The following is a 25721-nucleotide window of genomic DNA, read 5'->3' as shown; positions in this document are numbered from 1 at the left end:
GGCTTCTTCAGAGGCTGGGTCTGTACGGTTGCCACGGAGCAGATAAATGTATACGTGTACTGTATTTGTGTAAGCTACGGGTGCGTTTGCGAGCCAGGAAAAATAACAAGCACAAGTGAGGGTGTTGGTCGCTACGACCACTTCTGGATTTCTGGGGGTCTGTGGTTACTTTTTTTTTTTTTTTGCTTAGCATCCTGGTCCGGACCCTGAACACAGAGGCTACGGGTCCGCGGCCGCCGTACAAACGACACATTCATCACTTTATGCGGGTCCTATCATTGGCTTTGATTGATATTTCCATTAACAAGCCTAATGGAGACGGATTCTGTGTTCGCAGCAGTTGTCCGCCTGATGAGGGATGATGTTCTGGTTTGTTTTGGAACGCTAAAATATTCAGTAAACTCTTGAGAGAGAAGGAGTGCTCTTGTGAAGATTTAGATTATTAATACATCATAGGAATACAGTGTTTCAACAAAAAATGTGAAGTATCTAATACATTTCTTCTTACTATTATTATTATTCTTTACTCAACTTGATCAATTCAGCCCTCGGACTGTTCATCACATTTTGTGACTATTCTGATATTTTGTTCAGCTCACACCTGTAGACAAAAATAAACAGATACTCTGCTTATTTTTTAGCTTTTACATTTATTCATTACTGCCTTCCAGTAGTACGTTGGTCAAATATTAACAATGGTACAAAAGTCATTACCTGTTTTGAAATATATGAACTTATTTCTCTCCAATCTGTTCATTGTTTACTTTATGCTGATAACTTTCTGGAAAAAATCAGGCGTTGTGTTCTGTCAGATTTTATTAGAGTCAAATGGTCCAAAAAAGGATTCACAACCCAAATCAATAAAAACAAAACAAGGTGCCATATCAGATCTTTAGAAGAAGAAAAAAATTAAATGAAATAGGAAAGGAAATTTGAACATTTTTGTCATTATTTATCTCCACAGTTTAGGTTCCCAAGAGTCATAAACACCATTTTGTACCCAAGGTTCAACATGGTGAGGGTTGCTTTAGGGGTGCAGTTCAGTGCGTGGGCATATAAGAGGCAGGTGTGTGATCCAGCCTTGAAAAATAATCGATTACACATAAAAACAAAAATATAAAAATCTAGAGCTTGGTGATTGTTGACATTGAAAATGATTGACACAAAATTCTAGTAGTTCTAATACTTGTTGCTTTTCTCCTTATAGGACACACAGCTATTTTTTCCATAGGTTTTGTTGGGGGGTATTTGAGGGGCACGTACACAAGTGATTGACAGCACCAAGACTCTCCTCCTGGCTCTGATTGGTCGTTTCTGACAGAGTGGTGTATTTCTGCAGTCAGCACTGGGAGTACTGGGAGAAAACAGGGCAGCTTCATTTTTTTTTTCACATTATTTGTTTCATACTGTCACAGCAATGACGGTATGAATTATAACACATTTGTGAAAAACATTTTGTCACGAAAGTGACACTGCAGCTTTAAAGAATAGCAAAGGCTCACCAAGCGTCTTGCTAAAGCCCCACACCACTGACGCTGTTGATAAAAACATAAAATCCAAAACTAGTCAAAGTCTTATCATCATGTCAAATGTGTTAAAACAACAAAGAAAAAATAACACTGAAATCGTTTAAAAAATAAACAAACCTTGCCTTGACCGTTACTCTTTGGTTGGTTGTAAGAAGCTTCTAACAAGGTAAATCCATGAATTATCTCCAGAATCTCACAGTGACTTGTGTTTACCTGAGAGCGTCAAAAGGATTTGATTCTGATTGATGTAGCTAGTCATAAGAGCCAACAATCGCGCGCAGCATCCGCCCCTCTGTTTACCTGTCCTCATTGTTTCACCTGAGTCACTGGAAGGTCAAGCGAATACCTGCGGTCGTTGGCGATAAGCGGCACAAGTTTGAAACGGAGGGAGGCTATTTGTAGGTACCACAGAACCGCAGAGTTGCCTCTGATGGCAAAGTCAGAAAACTGCTTTTCTTGCGAAAACGACAGCGACAAAATCGGTCCGGTTTCGGAGGTGACTGGCCCTGCAATTGGGTTTATCTATTTTTAGCAGAAAAGAGCGAGGACGAGGGAATCTCTTGGAGAAAACAGGGCGGCATGTGTGTGCTCACATTCCACATGTCTGACCTTTGACTGTGGTCTGTTTGCAGCGCTATGCAACCATCTAATGAGAGTCCAGAAAAAAATAAAAAAGGGATTTAAAAGCAGGAACAACAGCTCTTTTTCTTTTGTCCCATATTTAATTAAACTGCAAATATACCTGTCAGCATCTCATTCACACGTTTCGCATTGCCTACAGTTGCACTGGTGATGACCCAAGAAACTCAGTAGTTTTTCTGTTTTCAAAAATATTGAAAAGCTGACTTTAAACTCTTAAGAAATGTGCCAATAAATTACTGGCGTATCTCCTAATTAGGTTTTTGTTTGTTAGCTAGATATTAGCCAGTTGTTTTGATTATAATTAGAATAAGATATGGGCAGGAATTTGGTGATCAAACGTTTATAGAGATCTTTGAAACAACTTTCACCAATGTTTGTGCAGGGTTTCCCCCTATAAGCTTATGTATGTTTTTTTTTATGCACCTGTAACAGTGACAGTAAAGACGAATTAAGCTAGGTCTATAGTTGACGTGTTGAATTTACTGGTTGTGAGATGTGCACACTAATTGCGCCATCCCTACAGCTATCCGTTGGCCTCGTGCGCTGTTGTTACCAAATTATGTCATTTGCTCTTCTGAATTTCTGTAACTTTCAACACAGTGGAGCTGCTGGCGGACTGCCGTACCGCCTCTACCACTGGGCCTCGCAGGTCCTCTTGGAAATACTGATTGTGAAATCGTACCTTTTCAAATAGTCCTAGAGCTTCTTGCCTGTCACTTTGTTCTATTCCACTTTTAATTGAAAAGATTTGATCTTACTTGACTTAATTTGTGGCTCTGTCACTTTGGTTTAGATTGCGTTGCCATAGAGTCTCTTTGTTTCCAGTGAAACCGTCAGAATGCTCTCCTTTTCTTTATTTTCCTGCTTGGACTGTCCAAAAGACAAACAATCTCCCAAGTCCTCTTGTTTTTTTTTCTGTCCCCCTCTTGTTCTCCGTCTCTTTTTCCCACTTCCTCCGTTGTATCCAGCTGGGACGGCCGGAGATTTTACACCCAATTGGTCCGGTTGGAGGCCTTTGTCGGAGCCCTTCTCTCGCTCCACAAGTGGCAGAAGGACCTGGCCTGTGAATGGTGCTTTGTGCGCTGTTTTTCTTAGAGGGGGCCCTCTCTCCCCCACTCTCATCTGTCACAGGTCCCTCTCCGTCCACACACTCCACAATGCCTGATTGTTCCTGCCCCAGTCGCCAGGTTCCAGGCCAGATCTGAACAAACGCTCTCCTGCCAAATTCCGACCCTGGTTTTTGTTTCTCTTCCACTCACAAAGGGATTCTGAGTTACTGCTAGCTGTCCACTATCGCCACTTCGTTTTGTCAAGTTTTCCTCCAAGCTAAAGGCTGTAACATCTTCTACGGCAACCGGCGAAGGGGCAGAAGTTGGCTCATCATACTCTAAAACAGCGAGTTGGAGCAATAGAAGAGTAATCACATTAGCATCACCAGGAATTTGTTTTTTGTGACTAGTAACCCAAAGTCATTCTGCCATTAATGTCTTTGGGAGATTCTTGTTCTTGCTTTTTAATTGCTTGTTTTCTAAAAACAACAACTACAAAAACACACTCTGTCTACAAAGATGACATTGCTCCGATCAACCCAATTGGGGTCAGGAACAATGTTCAGCACTTTTTTTCTTCAAACAGATGGGTTAGTGTCAACCTTTAGTCCTCGGCTGATTATGAGGCACAACTTGATGAAGTCGCACCACGTCATGTTTGATACTTTTCAATTCAACAGTGGCACATATCACTGCCCTGTGTATGTATTATTTAGATACTGTTTTCAAGTAATATAATGATAATGGCTTATTAACGCAAGAACACATGCTCAAAAATCAATAAACTTTAACTTAATTTAACAATGGAACTGGAAGACACTTAAATAACCAGAAAAAATAAATGAAGCAACACAGAGACACACAGGACAGATGGCCTTGCAGAGGATCCTCATGCCAAAAAAATAAACGTTTTTGTTTCAGATTAAATATGTCTTGAATCTTAAACTTTTCATAAATAATTGTTTAAGACAAGAACTAGATATAAATAAAATTAGAAACATGCACTCCAGAGTTCTTAAAAACAATGCGCATTTCAGCACTGATTGAGAAAAATAAAGTCATTCTGACAGATTGTTTTTTTCTTAGTTTGTGCTGCCCCCAAAATAAGGGCACCCCGGGCAGAGAGCCAATCACACACACAGTATGTAACGTTTTTTTGTTGCAATCTATATGAGCATCTGATAAGCCAAGTTTAATTGAAAATGACTAACTAAATAGTCTGAAACATCCAGTCCACAAAAAGTCCATCACTTGTTGGGTAAACAAAGAAGTTAACAGGTAATTTACTTGATGGTCAGATTAAGAACAACATCTTCCTGCTCCAGGCAGTCACAACAGGACTTACGCCGTGCTTACCAACAAACTACTGGTCCCTGCATGATGAAACTCTATCAGAGGCAGCGGGTTGGGAGCCTGGCATTCCTGGCCATATGAGACTCTGGTTCCAAGAAACCAAAACTGAAGCTCCCTCATAAACACAGCAGCAGCAATATTGTCAGCTAAATATAGGCGGTCTTCTGTCTTCTCCTTCCTCGGCTCCTCAGCACTCTCTCATCGCTGCAGCACCAAGTCCGTGAGTTGATCAGGGATTAATGTTAGTACTGTAGTTGCTGGTTTTCTGACTTAATAGCTCAGGTCATGTCGGCATGTAGAGCTCCAGATTGCTTTTGCCAAAGCTTTCAAATGCCCTCTGTGTGCAAGGAAGACTACACTTGTGGCAAGTTTGAAATAAAACTACTGAAAAAAACAAGTACAATACAAGTTAATTCAATTTCAATATTTGTTCTTAAATTAGATTTCTTTTTAAACTGGCTTCACACTTGATAGTCTGGCCATCAGGACATCAGATTCAAAATTTCCACATTTATGTATATTTTCAGCTGGTACACACTCAGACTGTCTTAGCGCTGCTCAGGTGGAGTTTGGGGGATTGTCCCGTCAGACAGTCAGTTCCCGAAACCACACACACAAAAAAACCTCAGAAAAGCACATGCAGGGTCAATGCACTGAGTTAAAAACTCATGGAGTCTGATGAGACCCATCTCTTAAGACTGTGAGACGGTTAAGCAACCTTTGGCGGCGCTGCACCAATAACCCCTGAAGGAAACGACACAAGAAAGAAACTACGAAGAAGTTATCAGTACTACCTCCTTCATGAAAAGTAAACACACTGGTATCCAATTAGATTTTAGTGGTTGTAGAATTTCTCTTTAGTCTGGTGTCAACAACCCGCCGGGACATTTTGTCGTTTTCAGTCGGAAGAGCAAAATCGGACCTAACCAGACTGCTTTAGTTCGAATGCATGCATGCATTCTCAGTTATCGTTTTGATTATTTAAAACTAGGCCTGCAACTAACGATTATTTTAGTAATTAATAAATCTGTCAATTATTCTGGAAATTAATTGATTCATTGCATAAAAAAATGTACACATCCAGCTGCCTTTTCATTGAACAACTTATACATTTCCTATACAATATTAGAAATACTCTAAAAAATGCAAAAAAAAAACCAAAAAAACTAACTCAATTGCTTTTTTTAAATGAGAAAAATAAACATTTTATTGCCTAAAATGCAATGGCACAGCATTCCTTAGTGAATTTGAGTCAGGGGGATATAAAATAGAGAAAGATGTTTTTATGTTAAATTCAAACTGTATATATATTTTGTATATCCATCCATCCATCCATTTTCTGTTCACCCTCATCCCTAATGGGGTCGGGAGCTGCTGGTGTCTCTCCTGCTTCGTTCTGAGCAAGACGGGTCACACTGGGCAGGTTGCCAGCCTGTCAAAATATTTTGTACAGTTTTGGCTGAATTACTGCTCTGAATGTGTTGGTTTTCTTTCAGTAAATGACCTGTTTTTGAATCTGTGTAGTCCAGTTAACGATTTATTGATTACTAAATTAGTTGGCGATTATTTCCGTATTCAATTAATCACAATGAATCATTACAGCCTTATTTACTGATTACTCAGATCAATTACCGCTCGGAATGTGTTTTTTTTTATCACAAGGCCTTTTTTGTGTACTGCAGTGAGTGATTTATCAATTACTAAATTCAATAAATGATTAGTCACGACTGAACATTTATTCATTTTAGTCCTGTTTACTGCCTGCCCAGCTTAATTACTGCGCTAAATATTTTTGGATCTTTTTGCAGCAAATGGTGTCCTTGAGTATGAAGATAAATTGCGTTTTACTTGGAGTTTTTAAGTTCTCACATCCACTGAAGGAATCAACCTCTTTCATGTCCTTCATCTTTGTTTTCAACAGAATGATGTCTTCCATGCGAGCAACGCCTCCTTTCCACCCACCGCCATCCGTGGAGGCGGACGCCACGGATCAGGATAACAACGCGGCCTGGGCCGGAGACGAGCGGGACGGCCTGACGGAGACGGTCCCCGGCACGACCCCGCCACACGACCGGCCCTGCCCGGACGAGCCCCCGCCCGCCGGGAAGAAAACAGTGGCCGACATGATCGAGTGGGAGACGGTCGCCCCGGCTATGATGGTGAGCCGTCGATCCCACTCGGCTGCTGAGAACCGGACCGTTACCTTACGCCAGAGATGCGTCACTATAGCTCAGCTCTGTGAAATATTATGCGGTTGCCATGTGTGGGCGTGTGTGTGTGTGTGTGTGTGTGTGTGTGTGTGTACACAGTGAACACACTCGGGGCCATGCAGCTCATAAAACACTCATGGAGAACATACTGGAGTGCACTGGGTCTGCAAATTCTCATGCATAATGATGATTGTGCACGCCTGCGTGCAACTTTTTAAATCCATATATATATATATTTTATATATATATATATATATATATATATATATATATATATATATATATATATATATATATATATATATATATATATATATATATATATATATATATATATGCACTGACCCGGAGTGAACACACACTTTCACACAGCAGCAGTTGTTTCTGGTCTGTTTGCTGCAGGCGGTGCTGCAGGCTGCCCTGTGAGGGTCCTCCTCCGGAGGGTTATACCCCCAGAATTTTCTCATCTCCGCAGTGTGTTCTCAGGTGGAGGTGTGTGTGGGTGTGTGTGTGTGTATGTGTTGCTCGGCTTTAGGTTCTCTCGGTTCCCAGCAGATGAAGCAGGACTCACTTGAGCTTCTGAGTTTAGGAAAGTTCTTGGAAAGAGATTTCTTTCGGCCCATCCTTGTAGTCAAACACACTTCGCTATTCCAATGCAGAACTATACAGGATTAATGTAGTTTGGCCTATATTAAAACATCATCTTTGATGATGAGGATATTTTGGATTTTATTTCACATTCAACCACTTTTAGCAATCATGTCCAAACTTCACGCATTGCGGATTTATGCTGAAACTTTGATTTGTTTTTATTTTTTTATTTTATATCTTTTGCTTTAGTATCAAGGTTCAAAGCTGCCTCAAGGCAAACATGTTCCTGAATACTGGGAAGTTTTAAACAAGTCAGTTCAAAAGGGGAATTTTGTCCCATAAATATAACAAAGTTGTAGCAAAAAGGAAATTTTGACTCCATAAAGTCAGTGATTCAGTTACAAAATCCAGCACCACTTTCTGTAACTTTACACCCGCTAACTTTTAGTGTGTTCGATGAAGTGATAGGCCAACAAAACGTAATGCCTTGTTGTAACGGAGAAGAACAATGAAACATTTGGTTTTTGTGCAAAAATACATTTTAAAAGAATAGCAGGTAGTATTTTTTGCATTTAGAGACTGATTATTTTTTCAAAACAGTTCAAACTCAGTCAGATTGGATATAGTAGAGCAGGGGTGTCCAAACGTTTTTTCTGTCACGAGGGAAAAGAAATGAGGGGAAAAAAGCAATAAAAAAGAAAAACAAAATATGGTTTTTTTTACATATTTTGTTTCATCTACTCAACAATAAAATAAGCTGAAAAAATTTAGTACAGTAGTCATATTGTTTTTTTGGATCGAATTGTAAAAACGGATTTGCAGGTTGATGGTGTATAATGTATTTTTTGGAGCTTTTCGTCATGTTATAAAAACATACCTGGAGTGTTGCTTTGATTCTTTCAAGCATGGCAACTATTCAACTGTGCAGAACACGAGACGCTCCTCCATGGAGCTGCAGTTTCCAAACCCTCCAGCTTCCCCTGCCATATGGCTCCCCCACTCAACTCCTTCAGACTAGCTTGGAGCAATTAGCAAACAGCAGTGGGAACTGCACATCAGCTGAGCTCGTTATAGTAGCTACTTCTCAGTGAATCACTGGTATAAATGTTGTTAAAGGGTTAATAGAGGAGCCATGACTCCTCTGTCTGAAGGCGGAGTTTCTTTAAGAGACCCAATTTCAAGTCGTTAAATATCAAAGTCAAATTTCTTTTAAGTCATATTTGACTTATACAGCATTTTTATAACAACTGAAGTTAACATAGTTACTTGGTTGTGCTGTGTGTTTTTCAGGGGGGATGGTGAGTCAAGGGGCACATCACTGACCTGTGTTGTGTGGTGTGGTGTGTTTGGGTGTGGTGTGTTAGTGAAGGATATCTGTCATATGCAGCATTTTAGACAAAAAACAAAAACACTACCTTTCCCTCCCATTTAAACAGAGCACCTGCTACTTGTTATATGTTTCTTACATGGCCTTCATCTTGTAACCAGTTGAATCCAAAGTTGTGGTTACATAAAAGAAAAAAAGCTCAAAGGGTTGAAACCGTTTTGCAAGACCCTGTAAGACTTTGGTCTTGTCATTGACTTGCGTCAGATCATTTAGATCTTCCCCCACTGATCCTTTGCACGTGGAAAATAATTGCTCTTGAACAGTCTACAAGTGACACACTACCCCACCTCCCCCCACCAGCCCCAACTCCCTCCATTTGCCCCCAATCTTCATTACAGAGGTATCTCCTGCTTAAAGACAAAGTGCACAACAGGGGCCCCTTGTTGCAGCCATTTCAAGGGCGTCTTAAGATCCTGGTGTTCAGCAAAGCCTGTTGTCTTTGAAACATAAGCCTCCAAAAGTTCTCGGAGATCCCCTCACTCTCTTAGGGGGCGGAGAAAGCATCCTGAAATAGCTCCGGTGTTGGGACACCTGTGCTCAAGTGTCTGTTGTGTGGGACAATGTGCTCATGTTGAAGGGATTATTTTCTTGATATTTATAGACACTTTATACCGATGGAGAAAAACACTAAAAGTGTTTAATAGGCCGCAGAGAAGTTGCTTTTGCACTTAAAACAAGAATTAGTCGACTTTCTGAAGAAAAAGAAAAAGTTTCGCGCTGAACCGTTGAGGTCTAATAATGACCAAATATTAAGTATCCACTTGAGGTAACCATAAACATACATTATGACACGCGCTAAAAGCAGGTGGTATAAAATATAGAACTGGGTCAGACCTCAGTTCAATATCAGGTTCCGCCGGAAATAAAATGCAATCCTAAACGCAAAAGTACCGATCCAATAAGGCCACTCCAACATCATCTAAAGCTAAAAAAATACTTTATGCACATACTGCATAATGACGTGGCTGTGGTAAAAATGGATAAGATGTCTGCATAGAAAGTTTTTAAATACATTACTAATTCAGGTAACACTTTATCTGATGGGTTGTGAATAAGACGGTCATTACAGCGTCATAAACATGTCATGAACATGAGTGAGTCTTTATGAACATTTATGACTTGTCATAAAGTGTCATTCGGTAAATCATGACACTTTTAATACAAAGTTGACATTATTGAAAATGTCTTTGTTATGACAACTTCACATTAACCAAGAAATCATGATCTGACATAAATTTGTTATAAAAGTATTGCTGATTAAACTTTAAAAATGACGTAGCTTTATGTTATTAAAGCTGAGGTTTAAATATTCATGAAGACTCACTCATGTTCATGACAGGTGTTTATGACGGTGTCATGACAGTCTGATTGTCAACGCGTCAAATAAAGTGTTGCCCTCATTCATTTGTGGAAATGTTACCAATTTTAGCTGAAAGAGCTGTTATACAATAAGCCACCTTTGCTAACTATGCTAGCATTATTAAGCTAGCATAGTTAGCCATCATTGATTAATTAGCTAACAATCCAGGCATAATACTGCTAGTATAGTTAGCTAACATTAGCTAACTATGTTAGCATAGCAGTGAAGTCTATGTGGGAATACCCTGGGAACTATGCAGTGTTCAGACTTTTACCACACAAACCAACATCGTCAGGTTCTCGTGAGCATTAAAATTTTCAGATTGCTCTGGATTTGGACATCCTTTGTGTTAACACTTACGTCTGAGAGGGCCAAACTCCTTTGACAAATCTGGCATGTTTCATGACAGACATGCCCAAAGGATAAAATCTGAACTGTTCTGTGGTTTGTTCGGTCTTCTTGTTTTCTACTGAAAGTCTTGCCCTTTAATCAGCAGTCAAGCTTAAAATGGTCCGTTCTGCAGATCTTTTTCACTCATTTGTGGTGTTGAGGTTTAAACGCTTGTTGTCTATCTCTTCTCAGGACAATGAAGGCAGCAAGGGCTGCTCTGGCTACCCTTACCGGACTAACTCTACCTCTCCTACCAAGCCGGAGGAGTGTTCCAGGGATCGAGGGGAGTCGGTGATCGGCCTCGCCTTCGGGACTCCCGAACGGCGTAAAGGAAGTCTGGCAGACGTGGTTGACACACTGAAACAGAAGAAGCTCGTGGAGCTGACCAAGTCGGAACAAGACGGTGAGAGAAAGCCTTCAGCTTGTTGAAAATGTGTGTGCGTGGTTTTTCATCTCTGTACTCAGGGATCACGGGAGACAGCTCCCTCTTTTTAGTGTTGCATTTCTTTCTGCTTGGACCTGGATGCTACACACTGTAACAAGTCTTTCACTCGACTACCTCACTTGTTTTGTTTTGGACGATGGCTTTTCCAAGTCTGAGAGAAACATTTCTGCTCGGCTTGGGCTGTGTGTGAAGATTTATTGGCCAAGTTGTTTTACAATCTAAGCCTATCAATAAATAGATCCAGTTAAACTAAAAGGAAGTACAATTTTAATCTCAAGGTTTTCAGTACCAAGACATTGCCCAAAGGTTTTTGTCTTTCCCAGATTGTGAAATAATGAAAACCAGACCTAAAAAAGTGTCAAAAACACAAAGGAGATTTCACTCTTTCTCCACAAGACTTCTGGAACCACTGAGAAGATCTAAATATCTGCTCACACCAGCAGTGAAACACGGTAGTGGAGGTGTGATGAGTAGGAGTTGTACCCATGATAAGTGGGCTGAATATTTCCACCATTATGTGAGAGAAATTGATGCAGAAAAAAAAGCGACTACAGGTTATTATTGCGAAAGGCACTTCTATCTACTACAGATTCATTGGGTATCATGACTATTGTCAACAAATTCACGGTTGGCAACATTATCAGATTTGTTAAAATTTATAAAAATTTTAAAAGGACAATTAAAGGTCTAAGTTGATTCACTGACAATTACACAATCAGCATACATGTAGATATCTGTAATTGTGGTGATAATAACGCTAACATATTTGACAACTTTTGTCCTTTATTAAAATATGAAGTCACAGAGGAATGCACAATAAGCATCGAGACTAATGTGTTTTAACTTGAATATTTCCAGGAAGGTTTGTAGGAAGTTCTGACTCAGGAAGTTCTGACAAAGTAGAAACTTGCCAAAAAGCTCCAGGCAAAATGCCTTGTGTTATTTTGACAGTCTTGTCAAGTGGAAGGCTGTGGCTCAAAATGTTATACAAAAACAAGTGAGAAATTAGAAAAAAATAAAGAGATAGAGCAGATCGGTTTGAAAATCACAAGCGCCTTGATAAAGTTAGCTTACTCAGCGTTAGCCGACAGGAAGCTGGAGGCAGAGAAATACTTCTGTTGTTTCCTTCTGCGTGTAGTAAAATTTAAAACTTTTTCAAAACTCTTTTCTTGTGATAAAGTCTTCATAAACACTTTGAATTTCCGTGATGTGGCTATGACATTAATTTTTTAATGGTAATTATTAAAACCGTTTATTGTTGTATCCGTACGCATTTCGTAATTTTTATTCAACAAATAATGATTCTGTTCACTTATAATTTTTTCATTCATTTTTTCCATTTTATATAACTACTTTATTATGATTATCGCTTGATAAACAAAACTACAGCTGAAAATGTGTATTTTCTGTTTATCGTGACTGAAACGATAAACATAAAGTCACGTCGTCTTTATGGAATAAAAATCCTCTCACGTAGTTGCATCGTAGTTTGAGTTTATATGGGCTAAGACCTTTTATTTAATTATTTCCATATATGGATTTCCTGTACAGTAAATGTTGGGTCAATGAAAGGTCAAAGCAAGAAAATAGTTTGCAGTCATCAGTCATGTCTGTTGTTAATTTTTGTTTGGACAATCACTAAGCAAATGGAAATATACAAATAAAGTTTAAATGTTTGATTATGACTCTAAGTGTTAAGTATTGTGACTGAAAAGTACAGTTACAGTAGGACTTTTTCACAATAACAACAGCCAAAACTGTCTGAGCAAACCCTTCGATTAAATTACTTTCATGCCTCATATTTCATAGACAAGTTGTTTTCTATCTTGCTTACAGAGTGAGACCAGCCGTGTCGTCCATGCTTATTTTGTTTTCCCTTTCCTCTTCAGAAGATCTTTGAACATCTTAAATTACAAGTGGCTTATCCCTCGACTGTCAGATCACAGTTTCAGTCAGTGAAAACACAGGTTTCCCTTTCTCTCCGAGGCCTCCCGGCATGCCGCGGCTCGCCCTTTCCCTCCCCAAAGCGAGCCAGATCTAAACCCGTCAAACACCCCTCTTTACTGTTGTGTGCAGATAGTAATCGTGATGATATCACAGGAGCTCTTGATCTCCCTCATTTAGAGGTTTTACTGTGTTATAGATACAGTAAAGTTGGCGAGAACGGGACAGCCAGAGGCGTAGTGCAGTGACTGGTGCCTTGAGTTGAAAGGCAGGTAGCTGTGTTTCTTATCTACCTCACAGGAACCGGCTTAAAAGGAAATGGTGTGTGTCTGTTGGGGGGTTCAAAAGGTGTTTTGACATTTCCCTCCTCTAATCTAATGTGATATGAGTTAAAAGATGAGACTGCTTTACTTCAATAAGCGCCAAGACAGACATTTTTTTTATGTCTTCTCCTTAATAAGTTACTTAGCAATTAACTAGCATGAGGCAACTTTTAGCCCGATAATTAATGTAATTAAAACAGGATGGAGCATGGAGGAACGCGGTGCTGGGCCTTCCTGACTTGTCGCTTCTCAATGCCTGCCAGCTGGCGTAAAGTGGGCCACTGCTACACTTTTACCTCATTGGGAAGAAAAATTATGAAAAAATAGTTCCCAGTCATGAAAGGCCAACTAAAAGATCACTCTTAGAATCGACACTATCAATTATTAAAACAGCAGCTAACAAACTGTTAGCAGGAGAACCGCTACGCAGCCAAGTCCTGGCTAGCTAGCTGAACAGTTAGCCCGACTTACTGCCCCGCTAATATCAACTTATAACAGTTTAGCTGTTTTTATTAAAGGGATAGTTGAGCAGGTAAGTTACCTGCAGCAGATAAATCTTTTTGGTGTTTTCATTTGGTATTGATCAAAGTTCATTATAACCCGAGGCTGAAGCTAACAACTATCCGGAGGCTGAAAACAAATGACGTTGGACACTGGAAGCTCTTTGGTGGCGCGGTGGAAATGATCGTTCACTTCTCTGTGCAGCAGCTGTCAAACAAAAGGCGATGATAGTTTGAATGTTAATGAGCTAGCTCTGCCATAAATCACTCTGACCTTTTTGAGGTTGAACTTGTTTTAAGATGGAGGAAATCCACTTTGATCTCAGCTCCGCTTTGACTATTAGTTTCAGCCTCCAGGACCAACAAATCTGGATTTACTCTACATGCAAACCTCAAGAGAGTAATTTACTGCTGTTCCTATCCCTTTAAGGGAAATATAGAATAAAGGCACTTGAAGCTGCTACTGAATTTAGAAGGTGTGCTACAGCATTTCTATTTGAACTTATGTACTAAAAATAGTATGTTAATTATAAGGATATCACTATCCAGATAATAATATATTAGTATTTGAGCAGTGTAGAAATAATTTCCTTAATATGTTCAGATTGTGTACATTTTTGTTTAATATTCCACAAGTCTCATATTGATCTGTTTAAATGACCATTTTCCACTTCTGTGGAACCAGCAAATCAGATCAAGTTTGGTTTTCAGGGACTCTGAGGATCAGCTGGTCAAATGACAAAAAAACGTCGTTTTCCCCCCTCGCTCCATTTATTTCCTGAAACGAATCACAGAACTTCCCAAGTTTTTCTTGACGAATGACGTGACCGACTACCAGCTCGCAATTTGATGGTCGTACATTTTGCATATATGGGGAAAATCTTGTGATGTACAATCTTTGTCAGAGATCAATGAGCAATTTAGTTTTAATTTTTCATGTCATATAGTCCTACCTGCACAGCAGCATTGTATTAATCTTTTCCTTTGCTAATTAGCATGTCTGCTGCCACAGAGTAGAAGGTCTTGAACATTTTGGTGAAATCAAACAGGAGAAGCGCGCGCGGTGGCGGCGCCACCAGGCCCGCCAGGCCCGGCTCACCGTACGCTGTCAGCCTGTGTGAATGGGGCCTCCTAAAATGTTCCCATAAATTGCTGTGATCCCTGCAGGCGCATCTTTCAGCTGGTCGCCGTGGAAATGCGTTCCACTGTGGATTCACTGTGTATGGATTGATGGGCACCTCTGCTTCTTTTTCTTTTTTTTCACCTAATGAGCTTCGCCAAAATGAAGCGAGTCAATCCATAGATGTCTGAGGCTGAATGCTTCATTAAGAGAGCTCCCCTTTCTGTGGCTTTCACAACTGATGAGGATTAAAGCATCCGTCCTTTTTTCTTTTTATTTTCTCTGTTTCTGATTTTTTTTCTCTCTCTTTCTTTTGAATGTTTGAATAGACTACCGCTTCTTCATTTAATTGCACCTTTCTCTGTCTGCCATGTTTTTTTTTTCTCATTCCCATTTTCACCTGATGAGAGACTTCCTTCTCTTGTCTTCAACCCTTCAATCTTCAGCTGCCTTTTTACTTTAAGGAATTTCTCTCCCACACGCCGACCTCGCTCCCATCCTAAATCAAAGCGCTTGTTGGCGACAAACAGGGATGTCGCAAATTCACGACCTGTCGGATTTGCTTGTAAATTGCTAAAAACACACAGGAGCGCAAGGTCACCCCGGTGAACGGAGGCCGTCCTGTTAAGGCAGGAATTAAAGATAATTTTTCTTAAATGATCTTCCTCTGATGCCTCAGAGGTGAGAAACGCGTTTAGTATCAGAACATCCCCTGCACACCCTACCCAACGGAGCTCTTGTGACTCTTTCCCCGACCCGGACTCGCTCTGGTTCTGTTTACCGTACGATCAGATAGAATGGACTCTAGTAGGGAGCATGGCTGATTTCAGTGAGCGTGACGTTTCTAATAAATAGACATGTCCTCGCTGTTAGATATCAAAGGTTTATTTCTGGGTCAGGAATCAGCCTTTAAAGGTTTATTGAGAACTCTTTAAGACAGTGTCAGGTAGTTGTGTTGCCACACAGCTGGTTGCTGAAAGTGCTTCCCTTTTCACCTGGACTTTCACAACACGCGAGCCACAAGAGGGGCTTTTCTCCACTATTTTGTATTTATGTCGAGTCGCGTCTCCGTTGCCCTGAAGGTTTGGACACAAAGGTGTGCCGAGCACAAAAGCCTTTCTCTGCGCTGCTAAAGCACTTAGCACATATTAGACTGTTAGTCTAATAAGCCTTTTTGTTTTTTTGAATGAACAATGTTCAAGGCTGGGACGAGGGAACGTCAGCAGAGAAAAGGGGAAAAAGAAAAACAGCAAGGCATACGGAGGAAACAGAAATGCATGTTTCCCTTAAACATAAAATTGTGCATATTGAAATTATGAAAAAAAAAATTTTTTCTTCATAAAAAAACTCAGATTTTGAAAAAACTCAAGCTTTTGCGGCAGGATGAGGCGGTGTTTCGGCGAGATTGATGTTATTTCACAAAACTGCAATGCAAACACTTTTTTTCACATCACACAAGTCACTAGATCAGCAGCCAGACTGATCTAAAAAATGACGAAGGAAACGACAGGAAGTTGTAGGAGGATGGCGATTGTTGTTTCGCACAACGTTCAGCCGGTTCCAACAGAGCTCCTACAGCTTCACACGGGTCATAAAAAGATTTGTGAATCCGTAACTCTTCTGTAAAATCTCCAATTTCAGTTTCACCTGAACATCACATTCATAGCTGCTCCCAAGTTATCAGGGCTTTTTGCTCTAATGCCTGGATAAGACGCCGACATCTCCTCTGATTGGCTGATAGATGATGAGCGCCATGGATGAAGTACGGTGCTAGTTATTTTTATGACTTATTGTGTAAACAAGCTTATTCATATGTGATTATTCATATGTGATTTTAATTTCATTTCTTATTTTGTGGAAACACCACAATTGTTTCTTTTGGACTTTATTAGCACGCAGACAAAAATTTGTAATGGAAATGCAGCTACTTATGTAAGAAGCTGGAGAGAGTGGGAAACACAATGAAGAAAAAGAAGCCAAACAATAATCTGTCGTCATGAGTTTCCTGTTGGTTCTGTTTCCTGTAAAAGCAAATTGGCGAGTCAAAGCACTTCAAACCCGTTGAAGTGTGCAATCGGGCTCCCCTTCCCGCTTTTGATGAGCAAATTATGATTATTTGCATTGTTGCTCCTCAATAGAGCCAACCTGCTGCTAACGGGGGCCTGGCGTGGGCAGCGTGCCCCTATGCCAACTTAGTCAGCCATCTAATGGGCCTAACGGAGCTCCGGCGCCTGGCAGACACTTAAAATCACACTAATCCCTGCTTAAAAGCAGAGTGGGACTGAATCACTGCACAGTTTGTTTCATTTGCAAACGAGACGGGGCTCAACTGCAGCTGCGCTGAGGCAACCAGGAGACTTATTTCTCGGCCAAATATCTGCAGATGTATTCCCGCCCATTCAGTTTCTTGTACCTTTGATCCTTTTACCAGCACAAACTTCAACAAATTTTATTGTGGTTTTATGTGAGAGATATTTTTATTGAGCCTGCTTTAATCTGATTAAGTCCAGGACAACCAATTACATACAGAAGTCACCTAATCAGTAAATAGAGTCTTCTTGTATGTGTTTTGAACTCAGTATTAATCTGCCGGGTCTTTGAAGGCTTCAGAGGTTTGTTAGAGAACATTAGTGAACAAAACTGAATAACGAAGACCAAGGAACACAGCGGACAGGTCAGGGAAAAGGTTATGAAGCAGAGGAGGGCACCGCTAGCTAAACCGTTACAAATCATCAACATTAGTTGATGCTGAAATTTATACCACCATGGTACTGAGTGGAAACTAGTGCTAACGCGCTAATGTCAGACATGTTGACACACAACATCGGCAAAAAGGAAAAAAATGCTAAAACGTAATACCAACATGGTACTTAGTGGAAGCTAAAGCACTAAGACATTGAAAGCGCTAAGACATTAGCTTTTATAAAAAATAAATCTTTATCATGAAACACAGCATTTGTTAAAACTGTCACATCAGTGACGGTATCAAACGAGACAGACAATCTGTGAAAACATTGGGCTCCTCTGCCTTCTCCCAGTGTTTCCAGTGCTAATTAGAAACAGCCAATCAGAGCTGGGAGGCGGGGCTTAGCGTGTCAGCTATCCTCCATGTGGCGCTGTTCAACCTCTTTACTACACTGCAGCTAGCATAGTTAGCATAGCCACCACTGACACCGGATAAACAGCTTTCTTGTAAGTTGTTCCTCCGACATGAGCACATTTAGTAGCATGTACACGAGCATGATTGACAGTGCTAAGACCCTCCTCCTGGCTCTGATTGGTTGGTTCTGAACAGGTGGTGCGTTTGTTCAGTCAGCAACATCAGTTCAGAGAGGACTTGGAGGAGATTGACCTTTTCACAGATTATCTTGTCCCTACATGATAACAACAAATAGGTACAAACTACATTTTTTAATTAAAGTTACGTACTGCAACTTTAAGACATGGATCAGATGTACGCTAGTGTTGATCCATCACGTAAACTCCCTACGAATCCCATGAGTGTCTGAGATGCTGATCTTTTGCAAACTATAGGTTGCCAGGGCGCTAAAAACGGAGCTTTTGTCTCTGTCATACAAGGAGGCGTTTTTTTTTCTTTCTGTTTGACAGAAATCCAACAACAACATATCTGTTTATTCCAAACAAAAGCGTTGAACCTTGAGTAAAAGGAACGCGGTGTCGTTTCGTGGCAGACAAACACAGCCTCTGCTAAGTCGGATGCTTAAAGAGAAGGAGAGGCGTCATTTCTGAAATCATATTTATTTCAGCTCATTCAAGGCTGATTCATACGTCACTTCATTTGTTGAATATTTAACAATTTGAAAATATACAAAAGAGGAAACACACACACACACACACACACACACACACACACACCACTTCTCGCTCATTCCAAAACATTTGCGAGGCGCCCCTCCCACCATATGGAAACAGGCACCAGGCTGGGATTAGTGGTTATCACGAAGGCGCTTTCAGGATCGAACAAACCCAACTCTTCTTCATAAGTCATCATGACTGTCTCGATCATCATTCGTGCGGGAGCTCCAACTTGCGACGCCTTATAATTAAGCGTTAAGTATAAAACTCCTGTTATCTGTTCGGCCCAGATGAGTCCGACGTCGGCCTAAATTAAGCCGTGAGATTCTGGTTTGTCCGTCGTTCACGTTTGTTCGGGTTTGCGATGACTAAGGCGGCCTGATGGGAAAAGTAGATTAAAATAACATGTTTAAGATGAGGTGATAATTTGAATAAAAGCTGAGTGCTTGTTTGTGCCGCAGCTTTTAGTCATTGCAGGATTTCCCCCAGAAAACTTGTTAAGCCCAGTGGTTTTTGTTCTGTGTTTTTGTATTAAAAAATGTTAAGTAGGCAGAAAATGTAAAAATGTTACTGGGTAATTATATGTTACTGGAATATATCACCAGTGAAACACTATTTAAACCCACAACTGGTCTTCAAAACAACAAATCAGAAAATACAAATAAAATGAATATCAATTATTTGCACTTCTGTTCAATCCAAATTCAGTCAGCAGCTCCATCAGGCCCTCAGGGCTTCAGGGGCCCCATGAAGGCTAATATCTCAACACAAACCACAGATACATAAATATAACATTTGTTTATTAAGATTATCAATGCTGCTAATTTTGATTTAATGGTTTCAGCATAAATACATTAAAATATTTTTAATTGTTTAACATTTATATGTAAGATTTTAAGGATCTGGAAAGTTTACTTTGTAAAAGTTCAAAGAGCAATATTCATTTTGTTTTGTTACCATAGTGTAACACTGTAATGTTAGATAAATCTGTGTTACCAGAAACTGAGAGGTCGTGGGTGGAGAAAAAGTAGGACAATGAGCGGGAATAGCTTAGCGGTCCAGACGTTTATTCAACCATCTTGCCAGAACACCAAACAAAAACCAAAAAAACCCGAGAACCTCCGGAGGAGGGGCCAGCCAGAAAACAACCTAGTAACTCCTCTTAAAGGCGCAGTACAACTCCTTAACATCTTTAGTAAACAACTGATCTTCTATAGAACCCTATTAAATGAAAAGTAAAAATAAATCATCTTACATACTTCCCCCTCTTTAAATGAAATGTCCTCATTTCAAAATGAAGTTGTTGCAAAAAAAAAAAATAAAGAATGAAAATAAATCAAGTGCAATCTATCATCATTAAGTCAGAACATCTGGGGTTTACAAAACAAAGGACAAAAACTCACAATACAACCCCATAAAAATCAACTGTTAACATTTTTTTTTGTTTTTAACTGAACCAGTCTTTCAACCGCCCATATGAAAAACCAACTTTCGAACATTTTTTTTTTGGAGCTGGAGGGTGCTTGTGCAGGCTGATGGGAAACAAGTCCAGTTGAAATCCTTGGTGAAGATGGTAGCGACATAGCAGTTTTTGATGCCTGGGCTGCAGCTGTTTGGCCAAACGACCAGGGCAATGACCCAGACAAAGCGGTATATTTCTGCAGTGTATCCCGGTTTGGTGGGAATATCGACTGGGTGACATGTAGTGGCAATGCGTCTGTGGAACTACGGTAAGGTTTTAACCGATCATAGTGAATGACTTTGGTCGCAGCCTGAGGATATTTCTCATTCATCAGCTTGTAAAGGAGTCCCTTTTCATCCACAGATACAACCTTAAATGGTCCAGTCCAGTTGGGAGAAAGCTTTTGTCTTTGGGTGGTGGGGTCGTCTATCCATACCAAATCACCACAAGCATAAGGCCTAAACCTTGTGTCTTTGTTGTAGTAGTACTCTCGTTTTTGTCTTTGTTCTTCGCGATGGAGAAGAGCAGTTTCAAAAGCAGCATCCATCCGTGTAGCCAGTTCTGAACCATAGTTTTGTGGGCAATCAGAAACCATTGGTGATGAAACATGAATATTAGCAGGTAGTCGGGGTTCCCTACCATGAGCAAGGAAATACGGTGAGTACCCTGTGCTCGAGTGAGGAGTAGAGTTGAAGGAAAGTACCACAGCAGGGAGGTAGTGGTCCCATTCACCTCCAAAGTCCTGAATGACTCGAGCCAACTGCTCTTTCAGAGTCCGATTAAACCGTTCAACCATACCATTCCCTCTCGGGTGGTATGGGGAGGTTCTTTTCTTTGTCATCTGCAGCCTCTGACAAATGGTCTGAAGAATTTCAGACTCATATTGTCGCCCTTGATCTGACAACAGTTCCTCAGGAACACCATGTTCCGGAATGTATCGTTCACAGAGTAACTGTGCCACTGTGGTAGCCTTTTGATCAGACATAGCATAGGCATTTACATACTTGGTAAAATGGTCCTGTACCACAAGCACATATCTATTACCAAGAGAGGTAACTGGAAGTTCCGTAATGTCAGTACAGACCAACTGAAATGGTCTGTCAGTCTGAATAGATTGCAAAGGCGCTCGATGCTTAGGTACAGCTTTTCGAAAAGCTTCACATGTCTTACAGAGATTACAAAAGTTTTCAATGTCAGATCTCATTCCTGGCCAATAACACACTGCCAATGCTTTCTTAAATGTGCGCTCAGCACTGTAATGACCAGAACAAGGATTACCATGGAGAAAATGCATTGTTTCTGTAACAAGTGCAGATGGAATTAACACTTGATAAACCTCGGGTTTCCCTGGTGTACTCTGTCCTTTGCGACAGAGCAAGTCATTACATAGGAATAACTTAGGAAACTGCCACCACAATTTTCTCTGAACTCTACCCTTTACCTGTCTGAGGTAGGGACGTTTCTTGTTTTCTACCCAGGAATATACTTCAAAGAAAACAGGATCTGAGAGTTGTGCCGATACAATGTCCATGTTATGATTGGATAATGTCTCTTGTAATGTGGCAAACCCCATTTTCACCTGTGCCCCATCCTTGTCCACACAACACACTTGTGGTACAACATTGGTCATCTCTGAACGTTTGGGGCTTGGGCATGGCCACTCAGCCAGTGAGACAGAACTTTCTGTATCACTACTTGAAGAGTGACCATCAGGTAATGCTGAAACTGTTGCCTCAGTTGAGTCCTGCCCCAACGGTATCCGCGACATGGCATCAGCGTTTGTGTGTTTCTTGCCATCTCTGTGAATGATTGTCCATTGATACGGGTCCAACTCCAATGCCCAACGACCCCTGCGTCCAGTAGGATCATGCGTGACGTCCATCTTCCTTAAGCTGAGTAAAGGACGATGATCAGTGATGATTGTAAAAGGATTGCAACTCAGATAATGTTTAAAGTGTCTAATTGACCATACAATAGCATACAGTTCTTTGTCATAAGTAGACCACTTTCTCTCTGTTTTTGAAAGTACATGACTTGCAAAAGATACAACCTTTTCACATCCCTGTTGTGTCTGAGACAGTATGGCACCAACTGCAACATTAGATGCATCTGTGCTCAAAGTGAAGGGTTGATCAAAGTTGGGAAACGCCATTATTGGAGGAGAAGTCAGTGCATGCTTAAGTGCTTGAAAAGCGGCAGAACAGTCATCTGTCCATTCAAACACCACTTGTTTTTGGGTAAGCCGATGCAAAGGCTGAGCAATAAGGGCATATTTATGTACAAAACGTCTGTAATATGAACAAAGTCCCAAAAAGGCACGCACCTCTGTTGGTGAGCGTGGAACAGGCCAGTTACTGATGCGTTCACTGTTTACTGGGTCCAACGCCAGTCCATCTCGAGACACAATGTGCCCCATGTACTTTACAGAAGGTTTGCAAAAGTCACATTTCTTAGGGTTTAATTTCAAACCTGCTTGTCGAAAACGAGTGAGAATGTCCGTGAGATTGCTTAGGTGATCTTCAAAGGTTTTCCCCATGCAAATTACATCATCCAAATAAATGACACAGGTTGTCCAGTGAAGTCCTCTCAGAACAAGCTCCATGAGCCTTTGGAAGGTCGGAGGTGAGTTTTTAAGCCCCATTGGCATGACCTTAAATTGATACAAGCCGTCACCTGTCGTAAACGCGGTCTTTTGCCTGTCTGCTGGATCCATTTGTACTTGCCAGTACCCACTGGACATGTCCATGGTAAAAAAGTACTGAGAACCCGAAAGCGCGTCTAGACTGTCATCAACTCTTGGCAAAGGGTGAGCGTCAGTAATGGTGACAGAGTTCAGTTTACGAAAATCTACACAGAATCTGTAAGAGCCATCCTTCTTTTTCACCATGACTACTGGGCTGGCCCAAGGGCTCGAACTATCCTCTATTAAATCATGTGATTTAAGAGTTTCAACTTGGCGGCGAATTTCTGCCTTCATGGCTGGAGAGGTGCGATATGCTCTTTGTGAAATCGGGCTATCACAGTTTGTAGTGATTTTGTGTGTCACTATATCAGTTCTGCCAAAGTCATGTGGGTGTTGACTAAAAACATCTGCAAAAGAAGTCAGAGTGTCTGTGAGTTGCTTTGTCTGCAAAGGCGTCAGATCTGTGTCTGCACCATCTGCAAAAGAGATTATTTTTCGACTGTCAGGTGCTTGAGCAGCAATGTTACAGATAGAACTGTCCATAATGGTGAACTCACTCTGGCCCTCTGCTAAGACAGCATGAAAGTGCCCCACCTGTGTACCACCATGTAACATGACGTCACTCTGTGAAACATTAGCTACTTTAATACAAATAGAACCTCGTTCTACCCTGGCCACAGTCCATGCAATGCCAGCAGAAGACTGGTCGGTATAATGTGGTTCAAACACACCAATGTAGCCATTAGGTAAAAACCCTTTTTGGGGTGCATCCAAAGTAGCAGTGATGACCCTCTCAGACATAGCAGGAATGTTAACAGTGGAGGATACAGACACAGCAGTCAGGCAGGGAACATACAGATGTGGACTAACCAGTGGTACAGCTGTACCTGCTATGTTGCATGTCATGTTTCGAGTGTCAACAGTAATGCCATTTGCCACCATAAAATCCCAACCTAAAATGACTGGCTTTGTGCAGTTCCTGACAACTTGAAGCGTGTGTGTCATGAGCTTATCTGCAATATTTAGGTTCACATAAATAGAGCCTACAGAGTCAAGAGAATCGCCTGTGACACCAGTGAGAGGGACAAACTGTTTTACAATGGGTTTTCTGTACAGAGCAGGTGTACCCATTCTAAAGTCCTCACTAATGACTGAAACGTCCGCCCCAGTGTCCAGAAAAGCATGTACTACAGTGTCCTCAATAACAACTGACACATATCTCTTCTCTACGTCGGTCGAACCTGTAACGTCACTAGTAACCGTGTCATGATAGATGTTAGTGTCTGTTTGGGCTAGGGAGAAGTCAGTAGCTGGCAATTTGCCCTCATTGTCAGCTACTTGTAGTTTCCCTGAGCTTCGTTTGGATGTGAAGGGGAACGGAAACGTACTCGCCCTGGGCTGGGTGAGTGTTTACGGCGGTCACTTTCATAGCGGGTAGGAGAGCGGCCACGACCAGAGAGGCCTCTGGTTTCAGATCCGTAGCCCAGTGTGTAGCGGTCAGATGATTCAGATTGGGTACGTAAACCCCGTTGGTTGTGTCCATCCTTCATATATGAACTGGAACCTCGGGGAGGTGTGTTTCGATCGTTTGATGAGGCCCTGTAACGTGGAGGGGACCCAGCCAGGTGAGACAGCAGGGTAAACTGGTGGTGTAGACCAAGACTGCAAAGGAGGCGTGGTAGTGAAGACTCTACTAGCTTGGTGAGCAGTTTCAATCTGCATAGCAAACTGCAGAGCAGTCTCCAGCGTGTCAACGCCCTGCTCATGACATCGCAGCTGCAGGTATGGGTCCAGTCCAGCAATAAAGCGTCGAAATTTTTCTCCCTGTTTAGCATTATTACCATAAGTCGGAAAAGCTTCTTCGACCAAACGGCAAATCTCAGCAGCAAACACAGGAAGGGCTTCACCAGGAAGGCGACTGCGTGCATTAATGTAGCTTTGGAAAGTCGACAAATAAGCAGTTTGTCCAAAAACGCTCTTCAGCTTATCTTTTGTGGCAGAATAGTCCGCTTTTTCTGCATCAGATAGGCTATCCCAGTAACTAAAAGCAGCACCCCCTAAACATGTAGGTAGCAGTTTCACCAAACTATCCTCAGTAATATCGGGATCAGCAGCAACAGTCACTTCAAAACGTCTGCACCATTTTGAAAAATCCTCTTTTCCGTCGCCCATGAAAATGTGGCTGCAGAAAGGCCCGGCACGGCTACTTGTAGAATGAAAAGGTAGTTGATCCCAATTATTACTTGCCATAGCTGGGCATTCGTCTCCGCAGTCGAGAGAGGAAAAGAGACAGGAGGGCAAAAAAAAAAGAGAGAAAAAAAAATTTGTCTTCAACAGCTGCTATATACGCCGCTCAACACGTGCAGCACGAGCTATCCGTGGTTAGCATGCTAACGTGTGCGCACCACTCCAATCGCTAAAAGCGTCCACAAACCCGCTGCCACCAGTGTAACACTGTAATGTTAGATAAATCTGTGTTACCAGAAACTGAGAGGTCGTGGGTGGAGAAAAAGTAGGACAATGAGCGGGAATAGCTTAGCGGTCCAGACGTTTATTCAACCATCTTGCCAGAACACAAAACAAAAACCAAAAAAACCCGAGAACCTCCGGAGGAGGGGCCAGCCAGAAAACAACCTAGTAACTCCTCTTAAAGGCGCAGTACAACTCCTTAACATCTTTAGTAAACAACTGATCTTCTATAGAACCCTATTAAATGAAAAGTAAAAATAAATCATCTTACAATAGCAATAATCTGATGCTATGAGTTTGATCTTTTAGTTTGAGCTCTGTTTGTTCACAAATACAAATTAGTAAACTGTGATTATAACGGATTGTTTTTAGGTTGGTCATTTAAACCTCTCCCAGATTTCACTAAATCTATGAAGCTGTTAGAGATGCTGATGTTTTTAGCAGCAAG

General features: G+C 41.1%; 1 protein-coding gene across 4 annotated transcripts in view; it reads left to right on the top strand.

The window, feature by feature from the left end:
- The window catches only part of LOC129362806 (transcription factor SOX-6-like), a 137490-nt gene that overhangs the window by 37994 nt on the left and 73775 nt on the right, over positions 1-25721 (top strand). For 3 of the 4 annotated variants that reach the window (XM_055034565.1, XM_055034578.1, XM_055034556.1), the window contains 2 exons: positions 6495-6732; positions 10704-10914. In XM_055034565.1, coding sequence (XP_054890540.1) covers positions 6496-6732; positions 10704-10914 — 448 coding nt within the window. In that variant the 5' untranslated portion in view covers position 6495. Of the gene's footprint in view, positions 1-4772; positions 4794-6494; positions 6733-10703; positions 10915-25721 lie in introns of those variants that run through there. The other variant, XM_055034571.1, reaches the window with a different exon arrangement.

The sequence above is a fragment of the Poeciliopsis prolifica genome, unplaced genomic scaffold, assembly GCF_027474105.1.
Source record: "Poeciliopsis prolifica strain line A6 unplaced genomic scaffold, Auburn_PproV2 SCAFFOLD001, whole genome shotgun sequence".
Taxonomy (NCBI): domain Eukaryota; kingdom Metazoa; phylum Chordata; class Actinopteri; order Cyprinodontiformes; family Poeciliidae; genus Poeciliopsis; species Poeciliopsis prolifica.
The sequence above is the reverse complement of the archived record's forward strand: the minus strand, read 5'-3'. Positions and strand labels throughout refer to the sequence as shown.